The following is a 15424-nucleotide window of genomic DNA, read 5'->3' on the forward strand; positions in this document are numbered from 1 at the left end:
GTGCCACTCCAAGGACAAATTGCCAGAAGCACAGCTCAGGCAAAGGCATCACCAGGGTTCTGAGAGAGGGAGAACCCTTACAGGCAACAGCTACACAGGACAAGGAGGAAACAGAGCAGAGAGAAGAGTACTGGACCAGATTCAGACATGAATACTGCTCCTGGCTTTTCCACTGAACTTGGGCCAGTTGCTTCACCTCCCTATGTGCCTATCTCATCCCTCTTTTGCCTTGTCTGCTGCCTACATATTTAATTCCTCAGGTCAGGGGCTGTCTTGCCATAGAGTTAACACAGTATCTACCACCTCCAGGCCTGAACTGTGCCTAGCTGGAGCTACGTATACCCCTTATCTTTTCAGCTAAACAGTTGGTCTAAGACCTCCTTTTCCAGATACGTGATAAGAGGAAGCTTTATTTTAGGGCAACTCAAGTTCAGGGGGAAGGAACAGGTACTCATTGATGTTTGTACATCTGATTTCAGAGTTTGCCCAGACCACTTGCAGGGTTAGGGAAGCTCAATTCTCTTCACTGCGACTGCTTGAACAAAATTTTGCAAAGCTAATAAATACTATTTACAACAGTAACAGGAAGATGGCAAGGAAAGGAAAACACAGGACAATCTGAGACTGGGTCTACATAAGAAATTCCATCAATGCATCTAGAAGCCAATAAATTAAATCCATATGGTCCTCTCAGGAGGCACTTCTGGTTTAAGCCTTACATTAATTTAGTTTGTTGGGAAGGAACTGATTTAAGCTAAACAGATTAGCCTTAAGCAGACTAAAGGACATCCATCCAAAACATTGCCTAAATTTAACAAAGCCTGCTTTCTAAACAGATTTAGTTAAACTAGTGTAATTCTCCCACACAAACTGTGACAAGACAGCAACTGATCTTTGCTTGAATTCCACAAGGTGAAAGCAGTAGGGAAGCCTACCAGGACTGCTTTCAACCCAGGGAGAAACCTACCCCACTAAATGATAAAGGGGGTGGAGGGGAGAAGAGAGAAAGAGCTAGGGGAGGACAATTAAGCAGCATCATTGCCCACCTCTCTTCTGACCACGAGCAGAAGCAGACAACCAACACAACATACTTCTCAGTCCCCCAAAAGGCTCAAGCGCTGTACACCAGTAGGCACAGAGCAATGGCTAGAATCTGAGCAGCATTATGCTGCATCTCCTCTTTCTCTCAATTTCCTCTCCCAAGAAACCTGTCACCCACATGCTCCCATCAGTTTTGCATATTCACTCTTCTACAGAATGTCTTTGTGCTCAGATTAGGATGTGTGCATGCACGCACATACACCCACCAGTCACTGGCACACTGCTGGCATCATCTGCCATCATAATTCAATCCTGCCCTTGCAGTATCAGACAGGAAAGGAATAAAAGCAAAGACAGGGACTGTGTGAAGTGAGGAAGGGAGTTACAAAGACAAGAGATCCCATCTGCAGTCACAGCCTCACCAGTCAATGCAGAAGTTGAACTCCCTCTCGTTTGTGCTTTGGTTCACTGAGGATGACAAGTCAGGGGGACTTTGGTTGAAAATATGTGGGAAAGAGGGAAGTAAAGAAAAAAGGCCTTTTTTATTTTTAAGAGGTGGCATTGACTCTTCTATCTATTTCAATTATCTTCAGTGTTTCATTTCCTTCTAGTTCGGAGTTGACTCTGCAGGGAACAAAAAAACCAAAACAACAAAGGTTAGGACTAATAGTCATTTTTAAAGGCGCATATCCTGCTTGAATTGGCTAATGCTAAAAAGGCACTCGGTATTTACCAGGTACTTGTCAGTTGGAGTATGGTAACACACTGAATTAGTCATCTCCTTGGCTCTAGGTATAACTTCAACACAAGAGCTCCAAAGGCACGCTTGGGGTGATATGGCTCACCTTAGCCCTCAGAATAGCATTCTTCCAAACAAAATCCCTCTCTCCACTGTTTGGTGTGCTTGCTACTGCTTGCTGGCAGAGACCAAGACTCAAGTCAACAAGACAGTGGCAGGACAAGAAAATGTAGAAGGGAAAGAAACTGCACACACATATTTAAACCAGTGAATCTCTCGCTTTGCAGAAGCCCCCAAAACTTATATTTATGCTTAAAAAAATAATTATGATGAAGCTCTGTATTAAGTAGTTCAGATAACTTTACAGGTCTGTCTCTTAGGACTGAGTCCTACAAACTTTTCACAGTAATGTTTTGGTAAGATCACTGCTGCGAGAAGCTCCAGCTCTTCACACTCTAACCTCATAGAAACCCCAGTGAGTCACAGCTTCACACTTCCACCCAACTGGCAAAAGCTTATTCCTTTAGGAGGCACAGAAGTGCTTAAAGAAGTAGGTAAGCACAACTAACAGGCTCACAGGGGTTAGATTTCTGGCAGAAGCACTGAGTTGAGTAGCTGTATTACTACAATATTGTTGCAATCATTTCTCCAGAGTAACAATAACTTTGCCTGTAAGCTCTCCAGATAAGAGACCAAACTCTTGCTTCGTGTTCAGCATAGCTGAGCCCTTAGTCTTACTGCTGGCCTCCAGGCACAAATGACAGTGACACCGAACAGCTATATGGCAAGCAGCCCACCCTGCACTCACCTGTGCTGCTGCAGGCCCAGCAGCACAGATTTCTCTAGCCTCGTCTCGTTGGCTATTGTGAACTGCATGATATCATCCTGCTGTGTCCCTGGCATGGCTTCCAGGGACAGCGCTGTGTACTTGGAGGTGTCTGCTTGCCTGTCATTAAGATCTGCAAAGGAGATCGGGCTTGATGACGACTCCTCCAGTTGGTGAGGCTCTTCATAAATAAGCAGACTCCTTGACCTCACTGCATACAAAGACAGAAAGCAGAAAGAGATGAGAAACAGGCAGCTCAGAGAACTGCTCTGGTCATTTCAGGAGAAATGCTACTGCTTTTCTCCATTTTTTTCTATTTCATGGAAATCATCAGAGCACAATTAAAGCTGCAAAGGTCTTTTCTCTTCATAGTGATTAACTGGTAATTTGATAGCTGAGGAAAGATACCACAGCAATGGTCCAGGTAGGGATCAAAAGGCTCTGAATTATTCACAAAACAAGAACGAAATGAAACAACCACTTTGATAATTTATGTTCAAAGCAACTGGTTCATTATGGGTATACAATACTAACAATTTCCCACTCAGTCCTTGGACTCCTTGTTGACACTGGCAAAGGACACAGCAGCTGATATCAGCTGCGCGTTTTAAAAGTATGAACATTTGCTATCGAGTAGAAATCCAGTTATCTTTTACAGACCACTGGCTTTAGTTCCACAAACAGAAACAAAACTGCTTTAAACAGGAGTACCAAGCAGGCTAGTGGGGAAAGGCTTTGCCTATGTCTATCAAGTCTTCTGTCATCAGAACAGCTTGCCAAGCTATCCTTCGAAAGACACAGGTATGTCAAGGAATGGCCCACTGAGGAGCAGAAAAGCGAGAGATGCTTGAGAAGGGGGTTAGAGATGGGGGTGGAAAACAAGTGCTGAAGCACAACCAAGCAGGGAACAAGACTGGGATAGTTGTCACTTACCAATGGAGTCTGTGTAGGACTCTGGTGAGGAATGCTGCCTGGGCAACACCATCTTTGTAGCAGAAGGATATGGCCCATAGCTCTGAGAGAAGCTGCCAAAAACTAATGCAAAGCACAGCACCACCATCTGGCAAAGGGAGGATGCAGAAGAGGTAAGTGTAGCTCTCAGCCCACACACGCACATCAAAACTAAGAATCAACACAAACCAGATCTGATTCTTTTTCAGAACAAACCATTTAAGGCTATTTTCATTACTACATACAGCGTCTCTTAGCAAAGACATATATACAATACCAATTCAATGTTTTAAAGTGCAGATTTCAACACTGGAGATCATCTTCAATGTCTGCCACCATTTTGGCCTGTAGCCTTATTTACACCCAAAGTTGAAAAGCAGACATAATCACCATGTGTGTTTTACAGATGCTGTTGGGAATCTCCAGCGTTATTTCTGCTGCTGGCCTCAGTCTTGCCTCAAAGTGACAGAGAGGCTGGCAGACTAGGAGAACAACTTAGGCCTTGAAAATCATTTCCATCAATTTATAGCACTATTTTAAAAGGAACTTGCTGGCTGAGTGTAAGGAGTGAAAAGTTTCATTTTAATCCTTTTCTTATCCTGAGTACTATTACTGAAATGGGCCAGAGGCAGATTTACAGCCTTAGCCATAATTTTATTTGGATGAGCAAGTTTATTATTACCAGTATCAAAAGAACCGGGCACCAAAGGTCACCCTTGTTTTCATTTCACAACTCTAGACACCATTTCTCACACACAATATTGTAAGAAATAATAGAACGGGTCACTCAGAGGAGCAGTGATCCTTCTTTCATCACTGCACAGAAGCACAGGCTCAGTCTTCTCCAGAATTTAATGTCTTCCTACAACCATTAATCTTCATCAGCCAGGAGCCTTACTACCTCAGAATGAATTGTCAAATTTTGAAGAGAAGTTTCCCAAGATGAGAATTTGCAAGTGAGGGGCTTTGCAGAATAAGGGATGTGCCTTTGAACAGTGGAAAGAGATTCTCATTCCCCTACAATTCCTAGCTTTAGGGACACTCACCATAAGACAGGTCCCTGTCTGTGTGCTAGCTGCCTTACACGAACGGGACACTTTCCCAGCAACTAAGGCTTGGAGTCTCTGCAACTGCTGCAGAAGTGTTCTGGAAAGCAAAGACAGTAGACAAAGCATCAAATGCATTGATCTGCTTGCTGGTTAAACAGCTTTTTGCTTCAAATCCCACACCTGGCAATAATAGAGCATTTATGACAAGGTACAGATCATTAAAGTCCTCCCCTTTAAGTTAGTAGCAAGGAATGTTTTTAGGTTTCCATAATTTTAACATGTATTAGCACTGGACCTTTCAAAAAGACCTTTTGGCTTTCCCTCAACTCATGTCCCTGAACAACTACTTCTTCAGCACTTTCAGAAAGCTTTTATAAATAAAAACTGTATTTTTAGTGTTTCTGCAAGAAACAATTCTGGTAAGCAGACAAACAACTGAAACTGCTCTACGTGCAAGTGACTAGATGCATATACAACATGGTTCTGTGTCCTGAATTCAGTAGGAGTTTCACCATGACGTGAAAAGGTGCAGAGGCAAGTTTTTAACTGCTCTGATTGGTGTAGAGGTATACAGCTACTTTCTTTTTCTGAAAACCTGCTGTACAGTGGTTTGGACCACATATTGGACCATTTTCAAAAAGAAGGTCTTAAAACTATAGATTGGGACAGACTTCATTCCTCATACATTCATTTATTAAATAAATTTAATTTTATTTGCTAAATCCTCCAAGAGTTGATAAAAATCACAGATGCTTGAAATGGCTACTTTGGCTGTGTCTTTCAGATGTCCCCCACATGAAGAGGTTACAGTCATGATGGCAACTCTATTCTGGTTGGAGTAAACAGTCCCTGTTTTTCTTTTGCTCTATCATCATCAATTATTACAGTTAGGATACAGGCAATTTACATGGGAAATTATCTCAAAGAATGATTGATATATGGTTTTCACAGCAGTTTTCACTTTGTTTTAATTAAAGATTTTTAACAGACTAAGATTAATCCAAATATGTGCCCTTGACAGAGTCAAATATAGTACAATTTTACATCAGGATGTTAACGTCACTGTTTGATTCCAATTTTACTTTTCATTTCTCCTGCAAGTCTCATAACCTGTTGCAGAGGGTAACCCCTACAAAACTCCAGGCAACAGCTTTGAAGGCTGTGACGTCAAATGCTAAAGCAAGAGGCAAGGTTAGGATGTCAGAGAAAATAGAAGGATTATTTTAAGATCAAACTGGCTAAAAGCTAATTGTAGGACAGACCCAGAGGTGCCTTCACAGCTCAATATACACTTGTCTGCCTATTATTAGAATTTTTTTAATCATTAATGCTCATTGCTAATTAGGGTTTAATGAATTCAAGGACTTCAGGAATGCATTCTGAAATGAGCACAAGGCATGCTTACAGCACAGATTTATCTGGGCCAGCACATCTTTCTCAACTTATTAAGGAAGGATGTCTTGCACGCTCTTGAGATCATGGTTTATTCTGCAACTCAGTATTTAAAAAAAGGAAGTGATTTTCCTAATTCAGTCCTTTATTCACTATTGGAGAGACTACAGGCAAATTAAGAGATGAAAACACTGTCCATCACGTCATGAGACCATCCTAATTCCCTGCTTCTTTCTGCATCTTCCCCCAATTCTTCCTTCCATCCACTATATGGCACAGGGTTCACAAAGACTTGCATACATGGTTTATATCATTTTTCAGCACAGAACGTGCTGCTTACACTATTCCCACCATATGCCACCAGCTGTGCTACACAGCAATGCCTTTTTAACCCTGAAACTTCTGTGCCATTATTGAAGACTAAATTTTACCCCCGTTTCAGGCTTGAGTCACTGGGCTCAACACAGAACAGCTCTGCAGAGCAAGGAGGAAGGCGCTCTCCTCCTCCCCAGCTCGGGGGCTGGCAGCAGCAGCAGCAGCCTTGAAATGCTGATCACTCTTGCCACTTTTTGTGGAGGCGTCAGTGAGAAAAAGCTAATGGCTGGTGAGGAAATCAACAGCCTCATTTTGCTCATCTCTGCCTTTTTGTGCCCAATTTAAAAAACCTGCTGGGCAGAGTGGGCCCAGAGAGCTGATTCCAAAACGCTCACTTTTTGGAAAGTATAATTAGGCAGGTATTCTGAGGTCTCCTATGCACAGAGGAAGATTCATCACCCACCTTATTTACAAACTAACTTCATCTAAAATGTCTTTCTCTCCCGAGTCGTTTATCTGAGCTGAGCTACTGTTGCCTTCTCAGCATACAAAGACTCAGTGTTGGGAGGCTACAGGTGCATTTTCAAACTGAGAGAAAGACCCAAGGAAAGAGCAAGAAACAGGTTTGTTTGTTCAGAGATGATATCAGTTTACCCTGCCGTTGCCAAAATGGGGCACTCCTTGGTGCTTTTATTCTCTATTTGAATCTGGAATGGTGGAAGACTGGATGCCAAGGTCAAAAGATCTCCTTCTCCATGCAAAAGCGGCCTTCATTGCTACTGGATGGCTGTAGGGATGTTCTGGACCAGGAGAGGGAAAGGAGCAGCTCTCTGGTCTGTAGAGCAGCAACCTAGGTAAACGAAGATGCTTCCTCTAAACAGCAGCAGGAAGGCCATGAATGCTTTTAGTGAAACATGCTGCCTATGGCTAAGTCCTAACACGAGAAAATGCAATCCCAAGGCAGCATGCATAGGGGAGTTGCACCCACAAGGATTATTTTCACTGCGTCTGACACATTTCCCAGTGATATTCAATTAGAGGGTCACCTCCGTAGGAGGTGTGAACGTGCTTTCACGCTTTTCCCTGCCAATGGAAGCACCTCATAGGAAAGCTGTAAAGTGACTGAAGACTCCTGCTCTCCCTTCCACGCACTGCCAGCAAATTCACTCTGTCTGTGATGTCTTGTTTTCGTGTGCACATTCACGTATTCATCTTCAGAAAAGTCCCTTTCACTACCAAAGTAAGGAACAAGTCAAGGCTTCCCCTCTGTTTCCAGTGACACTTTGATTAAGGAGAGGAAATTTGTCACTCCAGGACCTAGCCACCTGGGAGGCTTCCTCAATTCAGTCTTTATGTTTAAAATCCCACATCAATTTAAACAACAACAAGAAAAATACAGCTTCTAGGGGACACCAAACACTGTTTATTTTGATCAAGATTGTTCAGAGATTTTATCTACTTTGTGAGGAACAAAATGTAGTTTTGATAAGGAGAGAGAAAAATTACTCTGTCTTCCATCTCTACACACAGATTCCTTCTCTGCCTGTCCTATTTGTAAGAAAGAGAAGCAAATCCCAAAGCAAGGTTTTCACTGAAAGGCCAGAATACCTCAAAGCTGAAAAAGAATCCACAATTTTTCCTTCTTTGAATTACAAAGAAAAAATCCAGTAATTTTACATCAAAGATTTTTCAGCATAAGAACACTGTCCTACTGGTTTGAAAACAAGGAGTTGCTCCAGGGCTGCCACACTTTCTCAACTGCTGTAAGGGTGGTCTGAAAGGAAGTGCAAGATATCTCATGCAACTTAAATCCAGATCCTTCACTTCTTGAAAATGACTTGGCAAAATGGCTTTACCAGACTCAAATAAAGGAAGAGCCATGCAAATCAGGGATGTCTGGTGGGTTTGGTGCCAATAAACCCTTGGTGGATCAGACTGATGCACAACTTGATCTTTAGATGACAGCTCAATAGCTTGAGCAGGAGCATGAGAAATGGAAGAACATCTCAATTGTATTTATAAAGCCAGTGCCTTAAAGGCACCTCTCAGAGCAGAGATCTACACAACTTGCTATTCATTACTCCATGGGAGCAACTTCAGCAGCTATTTGCATGCATTGTGCATGTGGGACACTCTCAGCTGTATGCTAATTGGATCCTATGTCTATCATTTCTCCAGGCAAAGAGATCATCAATGTATTTATTAATATAGAAGTGAAAAGAAAAACTACTCATATGTCATACACAGTACCAGATGTTTCAATACTGTCTCTAAACCCAAACAGCCACGGCTTCCAACTAGACAATGCTGGTGTCAGAGACCACATTCAACCCTCTAAATCACTGCCAGTTTCTGTCTTCAGTCCCAAAACGTGAGTGGACCAATCCTTCTCAGTGACTGGGACAAGTCAGTTCAACTCCTGGTGTCTGCTTTTTCTCACAGCCTTTGCTTTTTATGACAGCAGTGCTCCTCATGTTCAGATGCTACTGAAAAGAGTGAGAGTCTGGCTCATTTGCGGCTACAAGCTATAACAGATAAGCGTGCAATAATGTGCTTCCTTAGTTTAGAGAAAACTGCCTAGAAAGGAACCTGGAAGGCATTTTTCTTTTAAGGGACTGAGCTACACAAATTAGGAGAGGAAACATATGCTAGTGTTCTAATACTAAAGATACAAAAGATGCCAAAAATGCTGCAGTCTCCCACTCAGAGTAATGAGAATTAAAAACTCCCCTGCATCTTGATCCCCAGCCTTCTTCCTTGCCTTCTAAGATGTATAAATGTCAAGGGAGATGCTTCTGGATGCAAAGTTTTTGACCAGACTTGCACCTTTTACATTACACCTTTTCAGATCCAGAATTTCAGGCTAAGGCAGGCTCTTGGGGAAGATTCTTCTGATTTTTTTCATGTTACTGTGAATAACGTAGGAACATTTTTACCAGAAGAAATTCTAGTGTTTCCATGATTTGGAGCCAGATTTTGAAATGCAAGCAGGGTTTCCCTGAAGCCTTAGGTATGCATCTGTGCAAAATGTGTTCTATATATAGGATATCATGCTCTATAAAAGCTGATTGCACATACTGAAAGGAAACTCTGCTGTTCAATACTTGTGTATTTTGGAAATCGCCCTTCAGCTCCAGCCATGATACCGACCCGACAGCGCATACATGTGCATGGACTTTTTGGCAAGCACCTATAGCCAGCCCAGTTTTCCAACAAGGTAAAAAAATGACTGTGTCTTCATCCACACTGAATGCCTGAACATTTTCACATGTAAGCACAGCTCTTATTTTCCTGTTATCTTTCTTCCACTTTTTCAATTTTTCACAACAGAAGAACAGCTCTAATGTTTGTAGATCTACTTGTAGATAAGGCCTTCCACAACATCTTAATTTTTGACTGCATTAAACACTCAAATTCGCAACTAAAGTCAACCTGGGCTCTGCTTTGGGCACATTAAATAAGATACGTGACTGTATGACTGTGTGCTAGGTACTTTGAGAAATAAAGTCCTAAACATTTAAATTTGGACATCCAAGAATAAACTGACACTGCATAATTTTGACCATCTTTGCTTTGAACTTTGACATTTGACTGTACATAGGAGATGGAAGTATCAGCTATAAGACACTGCGAAGAGTAAGTTCAGAAGCATTTGAACGGTTTCCAGATACCACATCAAGGCTTTGTGCAAATACCAATGAGGAAACCAGACATTTTGAATTCACCGTAGGAAGTGGATAATGTACATTAAACAAGTGCCTGGAACCGTTATCTGAATGAGATAGTTGCATAATTCTACACTAAGTAAGAAAAGTGTCTCTTTGGGGTTAAGGTGAAAAAACTCACAATGTGGTATAATTCATGCTCGATGAAAGCAGGCACTTTTACAAATTTCTCGGTACTTCAATTTGAAGCCTTAACAGATTTTAGGTACAGTTTGTACCTAAATAACCAAAATAGCATTGCTATGAATTACACAAATTTCTATGCAGAGGGTCAGGAACATCTGCTTCCCTGCAGGAGATTACAAATTAATATCGATGCTGTTGCAGAGGGGAGAAAACAATGCAACTCATCCCACATGCCCAAAGTATGAAGGATTTGGAGATAATATCACTTAGCTAAATATTTTTAGCATATTTAGCATGAGAGAATTAAGATCATCAAATAATAGATAAGATGCTAAAGGTCCTGTCTACAAGGATGGACAGCACTAACAAAGCTGTTCTCATTACTGCATCTGCCACAACTGAGAGATGAAAACAGCTGGCCAAATTTAGCTAAACTGAGGAGAACAACTCTAGGCTTGACAACATGTTGTCCCCAAGTGGTTCATCCACAGCTGCACCTTTCTGTAGAGCAGCTGGCTTCTGCACCTCCTGGGACAGGTCCTGGGAGAGAAAATCCTACTCCACACCTACAGAACCATTCCCGGTTCTTTTATGTAAAACCCTGGGGGAAGATACAGGAGGCACAGAAATGGCTTGGCTCTCTTCAAACAAGCAGCAGATGTCTTTATGCATGAGCAGTGTGTGGGAGACTCTCCAGCAAATTACAGTGCTACAGGGTCTGGCTCCATGAAATTAGAGATTGGATCCGGAGATTAGAAACAACACATGCCACTCAATTAGCAATACATTGGCTGCCAGACAAGCTCTAGGCCCATCTTCCATGGTCGTGGGTCTTATCTTCAAAACCCAGCCTCCTCCCACACTTCAGTGCTACCATCATGTTCAATGGTAATATTCAACCAAACACCTGTAACTAGATATAATGGTGGTCTTATCTAGCACCTGCTCATTGGAATTTGCCGCCGTTAGAAAGCACACCAAGCCTAAGCCATGACAGACACCCCACTCTCGGCTAACATCTGATTAAAAGCTCAGCTATTGAACATTTTCTGCCACACGTCCTTCGAGAAAGCCACCACTGAGTCACCCACTTCTTCAGAAATGAAGTGAGAAATTGATTTTCCCCGTCCAAATGAAGGGAATTCTGGGGTGTGAGATGGTTAGAAGGGTGCACAATAACTGCAATGACATCTACTAGTTCAGAAGGAACTAATAACGACCATTGAGCTTCAGCACTGTAATTTCTGGAAGTGTCATGCTCCAGGTTGAAGTCACCTGTCAAAACAGTCTTTCCCCAAATAAAGATGATTTGGAGTTGGGCTGCAGTTTTTTGTTTGCTATGTATCACTAATCACGTTTCCTTGGGCAGCAGAAGAACTTAAAGAGTGCTAAAAGGTTTCTCGAGCACATCACAGGCTAGGGAGACAGTTTAAGACCTGACATCAAACCCCTATGCTTTATATCACACTGCAGTCACGATAACTGGCCTTCCTCATCTTTCTTTGACATTAACCAGGTCAGATACAGCTATTCTTCACATTTCAATTGATCTTTTAACTTCCACATTTTCACTTTTCACTGTAATATCATACTACAGTTTTGTTTTATTTCCTTCATACCTTACCTGTTAGTATTCTCCAGGACTTCAACCTTCTTACGCAGCTCACTATTTTCATTTGAACAGTTCTCAACTCTGGACACAGCACAAGGAAAGAAAGAGGAACGTAAAAAAAAAATCAGTAATTTATTAAACTTACTTTAAAAGAGAGCTCTATGATCTTTCCTAGATTTAATGAAAAGTTACACTAATGAACTTTAGTTATAAACTTTTATCATAGTTCATGGTGTAAAAGACATTGCAATATATACTACCAGCTGTGGAGCACCTGCTTACAGTGCTCAACGACATCCCAGCAAGTGCAGCTCATTCAGGATGGGCTGTAACTACATTTTGCCCCCTGAAATAGCAACAGCAAAGACCCTGCTCAGACTTTTTCTGTGCATCAGGTCATGGGACAGATACTTTGAAGTCACAAACCTGGCTATATTTATGTTGTTAGCAAGTATTCTGTGCTAAGGTGTTCAGTGTGTGCACTTCATTGTTAGGATTTCACCAAGCAATACAGCAAATGACACACTTCTGAAATCAGATCCTCAAATTTCAAATTTAGGAAGGTTAATAAGCCAGGAGGATTATTATTTCCAAGAGAGTGCTCATTTCCACACTGCCTCTGGCAACCCCCTAAACTAAAGTTGGTTATCATATGACATGCCACATAAGAGGCCCAAGTGAAAATATGGGACTCCTAAAAAGACAAACATGACCAGCCGGAATAGCTCCAGGAAGGAAGACGTTAAAGGAAATATCTTTGATATTTTTATGTATATGATTGAATTTCACAAGAGTAACTGAGAAAGCAAGAGTTGTCCATAAAGAGATAAGAAGGCAAAAAAAGGAAATTACATGAAGAATATCACCAAAGATGGCACAAGGCATTTAACAGATCCATCTGGTGAAGTGCATAAGAGAAATACTAGACTATTTGTCTGTTGGAAGAAAGATTAACCTGGGATATAAATCACTAACTGGGAGTTTGGCTCCTTCTCGCTAAAGGAAGTCAGTGGGTCACATGCTGTTTTCCTGAGCCCTGCTTATATTCCCAGGCAGTCCTGACTCACCCACTTCCTATTTCTGTCTCCATCTGCACTAGAAGACAGAATGTATTCACTCTGAATCCACCTTTCCCTGGACACTGCCTACCCACTAGGCCAACAACGCTGCATGAGGGGGAGGCTGACAATAGACGGGTCTTGCCTTATTTAAGGTTTAAAGTCTTTATCAGCATGTTAGGAACGTGCTGGAGGTAGACACAGTTACAAATGCAGCAGCCCAGCACACGAACAAGCAGGAGTCAGTAGAAGGGCCTTTTTCCAGGCACAACCACGAGATGGCAGCTGGCACTCTGTGCACAAAACAGTCCCAGCATCAACAGCTGGATCCCTTCCCAGTCCAGCGACCAGTGCTATTGGTCTGCTTGAAACAGGAAGGAGGCTGGCTTACTTTTTTTCCAGACTGTCCATGTATTCTTTCTTTTTTCTTCTACTTTCCTGGGCAGAGATCTAAGGAAAAAAGAAGAAAAACACCAAATATTTGCATAGAAAAAAGAACCATCAAAGATGAATTAATAAACTGGTAAAAAGCTTTGATGTTTTTACATTCAAGCCTCCGTGCTGTTCTCATTTCTATTCCTGGTAAGCAAAGCACTGATTTGTCTATTTCCACATCCTGAAGTAAGACTGCTCCTCTCAGTAGAAGGAAAAAGAGAACTACCTGCTTTCAAAGAGCTAAACTTAAAGAGTAAACCAGATTATTCTGGAGAGAATATCCTAGGACAAATACTAAAAGATGATCCCAGGACAGCGCCCTGCATCTGGGAGAGAAGAAGCCCATGCATGCGCTAGAAATCAGCTTTGTAGAAAAAGACTTCCATGTCCTGAAACAAGTAGACATAAGTTAGCAATACGTTCCTGTAGCAAAGGCAGCCAACCAGACCGGGTCTACATTAACAAGATTGTAGTTAGCAGGTGGACAGAAGTGGTTCTTCTCCTCTGTTCAGCATCTGCAAGACCAGAGTCCAGCATACAGTTTGTGGCTCTGAAATAAATACTTCAGAGGCTCAGAAGCAAGCCGAGAGGAGGATGACTGCTATAATTAAGCATGCTGGCGCACATGACATAGCAGGAAAGGCAGCGAAAGCTGAGTTTGTTCAGATTTAAGAAAAGAAGGCTAAGAAGGGAATCCTGTTGCTGTCTTCAACTACCTTGTATAGTGAAGATGATGTCAGAGTCTTCTCAGAGGCGTACAGCAAAATGGCAAGAGGCATCAAATACAAGTTGCCACAAGGGCATTTCCAATTTTATGTTAAGAATTCTATTTATTTGTTTTTACCACAAGAGTGACCTAACACAGGAACAGGTAGCCCAGAGGTGCTGGGGGCTCATCACCCTCTGAGACAGTAAAACATCACTGGACAAATTCCTGAGCAACTTGCTCTAAGTTGACCCTGCTTTCAAAGCAGGGAGTTGGACCAAACAACCTCCAGAGATCTCCTCCAGTATAAATTACACTGATTATATGAAAGCGGTACATAAAATGCACAAGATTACTTCCAAAAGTTTTGTAAAACTATATTACAAGATCAAATTTATATTCAGTGTAGGCAAATTCACATCTCTTTCTGCAAAACCAATAACAGAATGCATTAACCTTCAAAGATGTGCTAATATCCTCTAGAACAAATGAGCTGGCCATGTCTGAAAAAGTGCTTCCCTCCCTATCATTAGGCTCTTCCCCATGTTGAAAGAATAGAAAAGATTTGTAGGGCATTTCACAACCTTGGTATCAACCATTCATTTAAAGGTCACAGAATACAGGGATCAAAAGACTAGGGCACTGAAATACAGAGTCAGATTTTAAAACATGAAACAGTGTAAAAGAACACCTTCATCACCATGGAAAGAATACAGAGGACTTTGCCTACCATAAGGGTAGGACTGTACTGTTTTTAAAATGGAGCCAAGCAACAGCAACTTGATACCCTGCTTGATAATCTATTATTCATCTGTTCAGGTAAATACCTAGAAAGAGGCACGCTGTCACATTGACAGACAATTTGATGTATGTGCTTGAGAATAAAGAAAAACACATTATTAAAAGACATCTTACAGCATTCAACAGTGCCACAGACCATTACTGCAGAATTGTTGCAGCAATTTTTTAAATGATGGATAAGCAGGAATTACCCAGCAAAGCTAACTAACATTTACCTTGTTCTTTATTTTCCTGCGGATTTTCTTCAGCACTTTCTCCTCTGCTTTTGTCAGGGGCAGTTTGGTAGGGATAGGGTACCCCTCTGCTATCAGTGTCCTCTTCTCCTCCTCTGTTAGGATGAGTGGGCCAGTCCCCTGTAATTTCTGCAAGTGTTGGAGAAATGAAATAATGTAACAGTAAGTGCACACAGCCCTGGAGAAAAGGGTGTTAGGGAAGAGAGGCAGCAGCTCTTCCACTTCAGAGAGGACTCTGCCTACTAACACTGCAGCCTTTTGCAATTAAGAATGAGTGGAAGGGGAAGACATTTTAGATAGGTCACATTCAGAGACTGAACTTTTGGGACAGGATTCCCTCAAAACAGTTCTTCTCAGCCCAGCTCTGCACACATTGAGTCCAACAGTAAAACTTCCCTTGGTTCAAACAGGGAAA

At 41.8% G+C, this 15424-nt stretch overlaps 1 protein-coding gene across 1 annotated transcript in view; it reads right to left on the bottom strand.

Moving 5' to 3' along the window:
- Positions 1-1209: 1209 nt before the first annotated feature.
- The window catches only part of CREB3L2 (cAMP responsive element binding protein 3-like 2), a 33993-nt gene continuing 19778 nt past the window's right edge, over positions 1210-15424 (bottom strand). Inside the window, exons 6-12 of the mRNA XM_010190649.1 lie at positions 14992-15138; positions 13226-13284; positions 11789-11857; positions 4604-4703; positions 3540-3666; positions 2589-2817; positions 1210-1665 (exon numbers count right to left, since the gene is read on the bottom strand). Of these exons, the coding sequence (XP_010188951.1) occupies positions 1590-1665; positions 2589-2817; positions 3540-3666; positions 4604-4703; positions 11789-11857; positions 13226-13284; positions 14992-15138 (807 nt within the window). The 3' untranslated portion in view covers positions 1210-1589. The remainder of the gene's footprint in view (positions 1666-2588; positions 2818-3539; positions 3667-4603; positions 4704-11788; positions 11858-13225; positions 13285-14991; positions 15139-15424) is intronic.

This window comes from Mesitornis unicolor, unplaced genomic scaffold (genome assembly GCF_000695765.1).
Source record: "Mesitornis unicolor isolate BGI_N332 unplaced genomic scaffold, ASM69576v1 scaffold41308, whole genome shotgun sequence".
Taxonomy (NCBI): Eukaryota; Metazoa; Chordata; class Aves; order Mesitornithiformes; family Mesitornithidae; genus Mesitornis; species Mesitornis unicolor.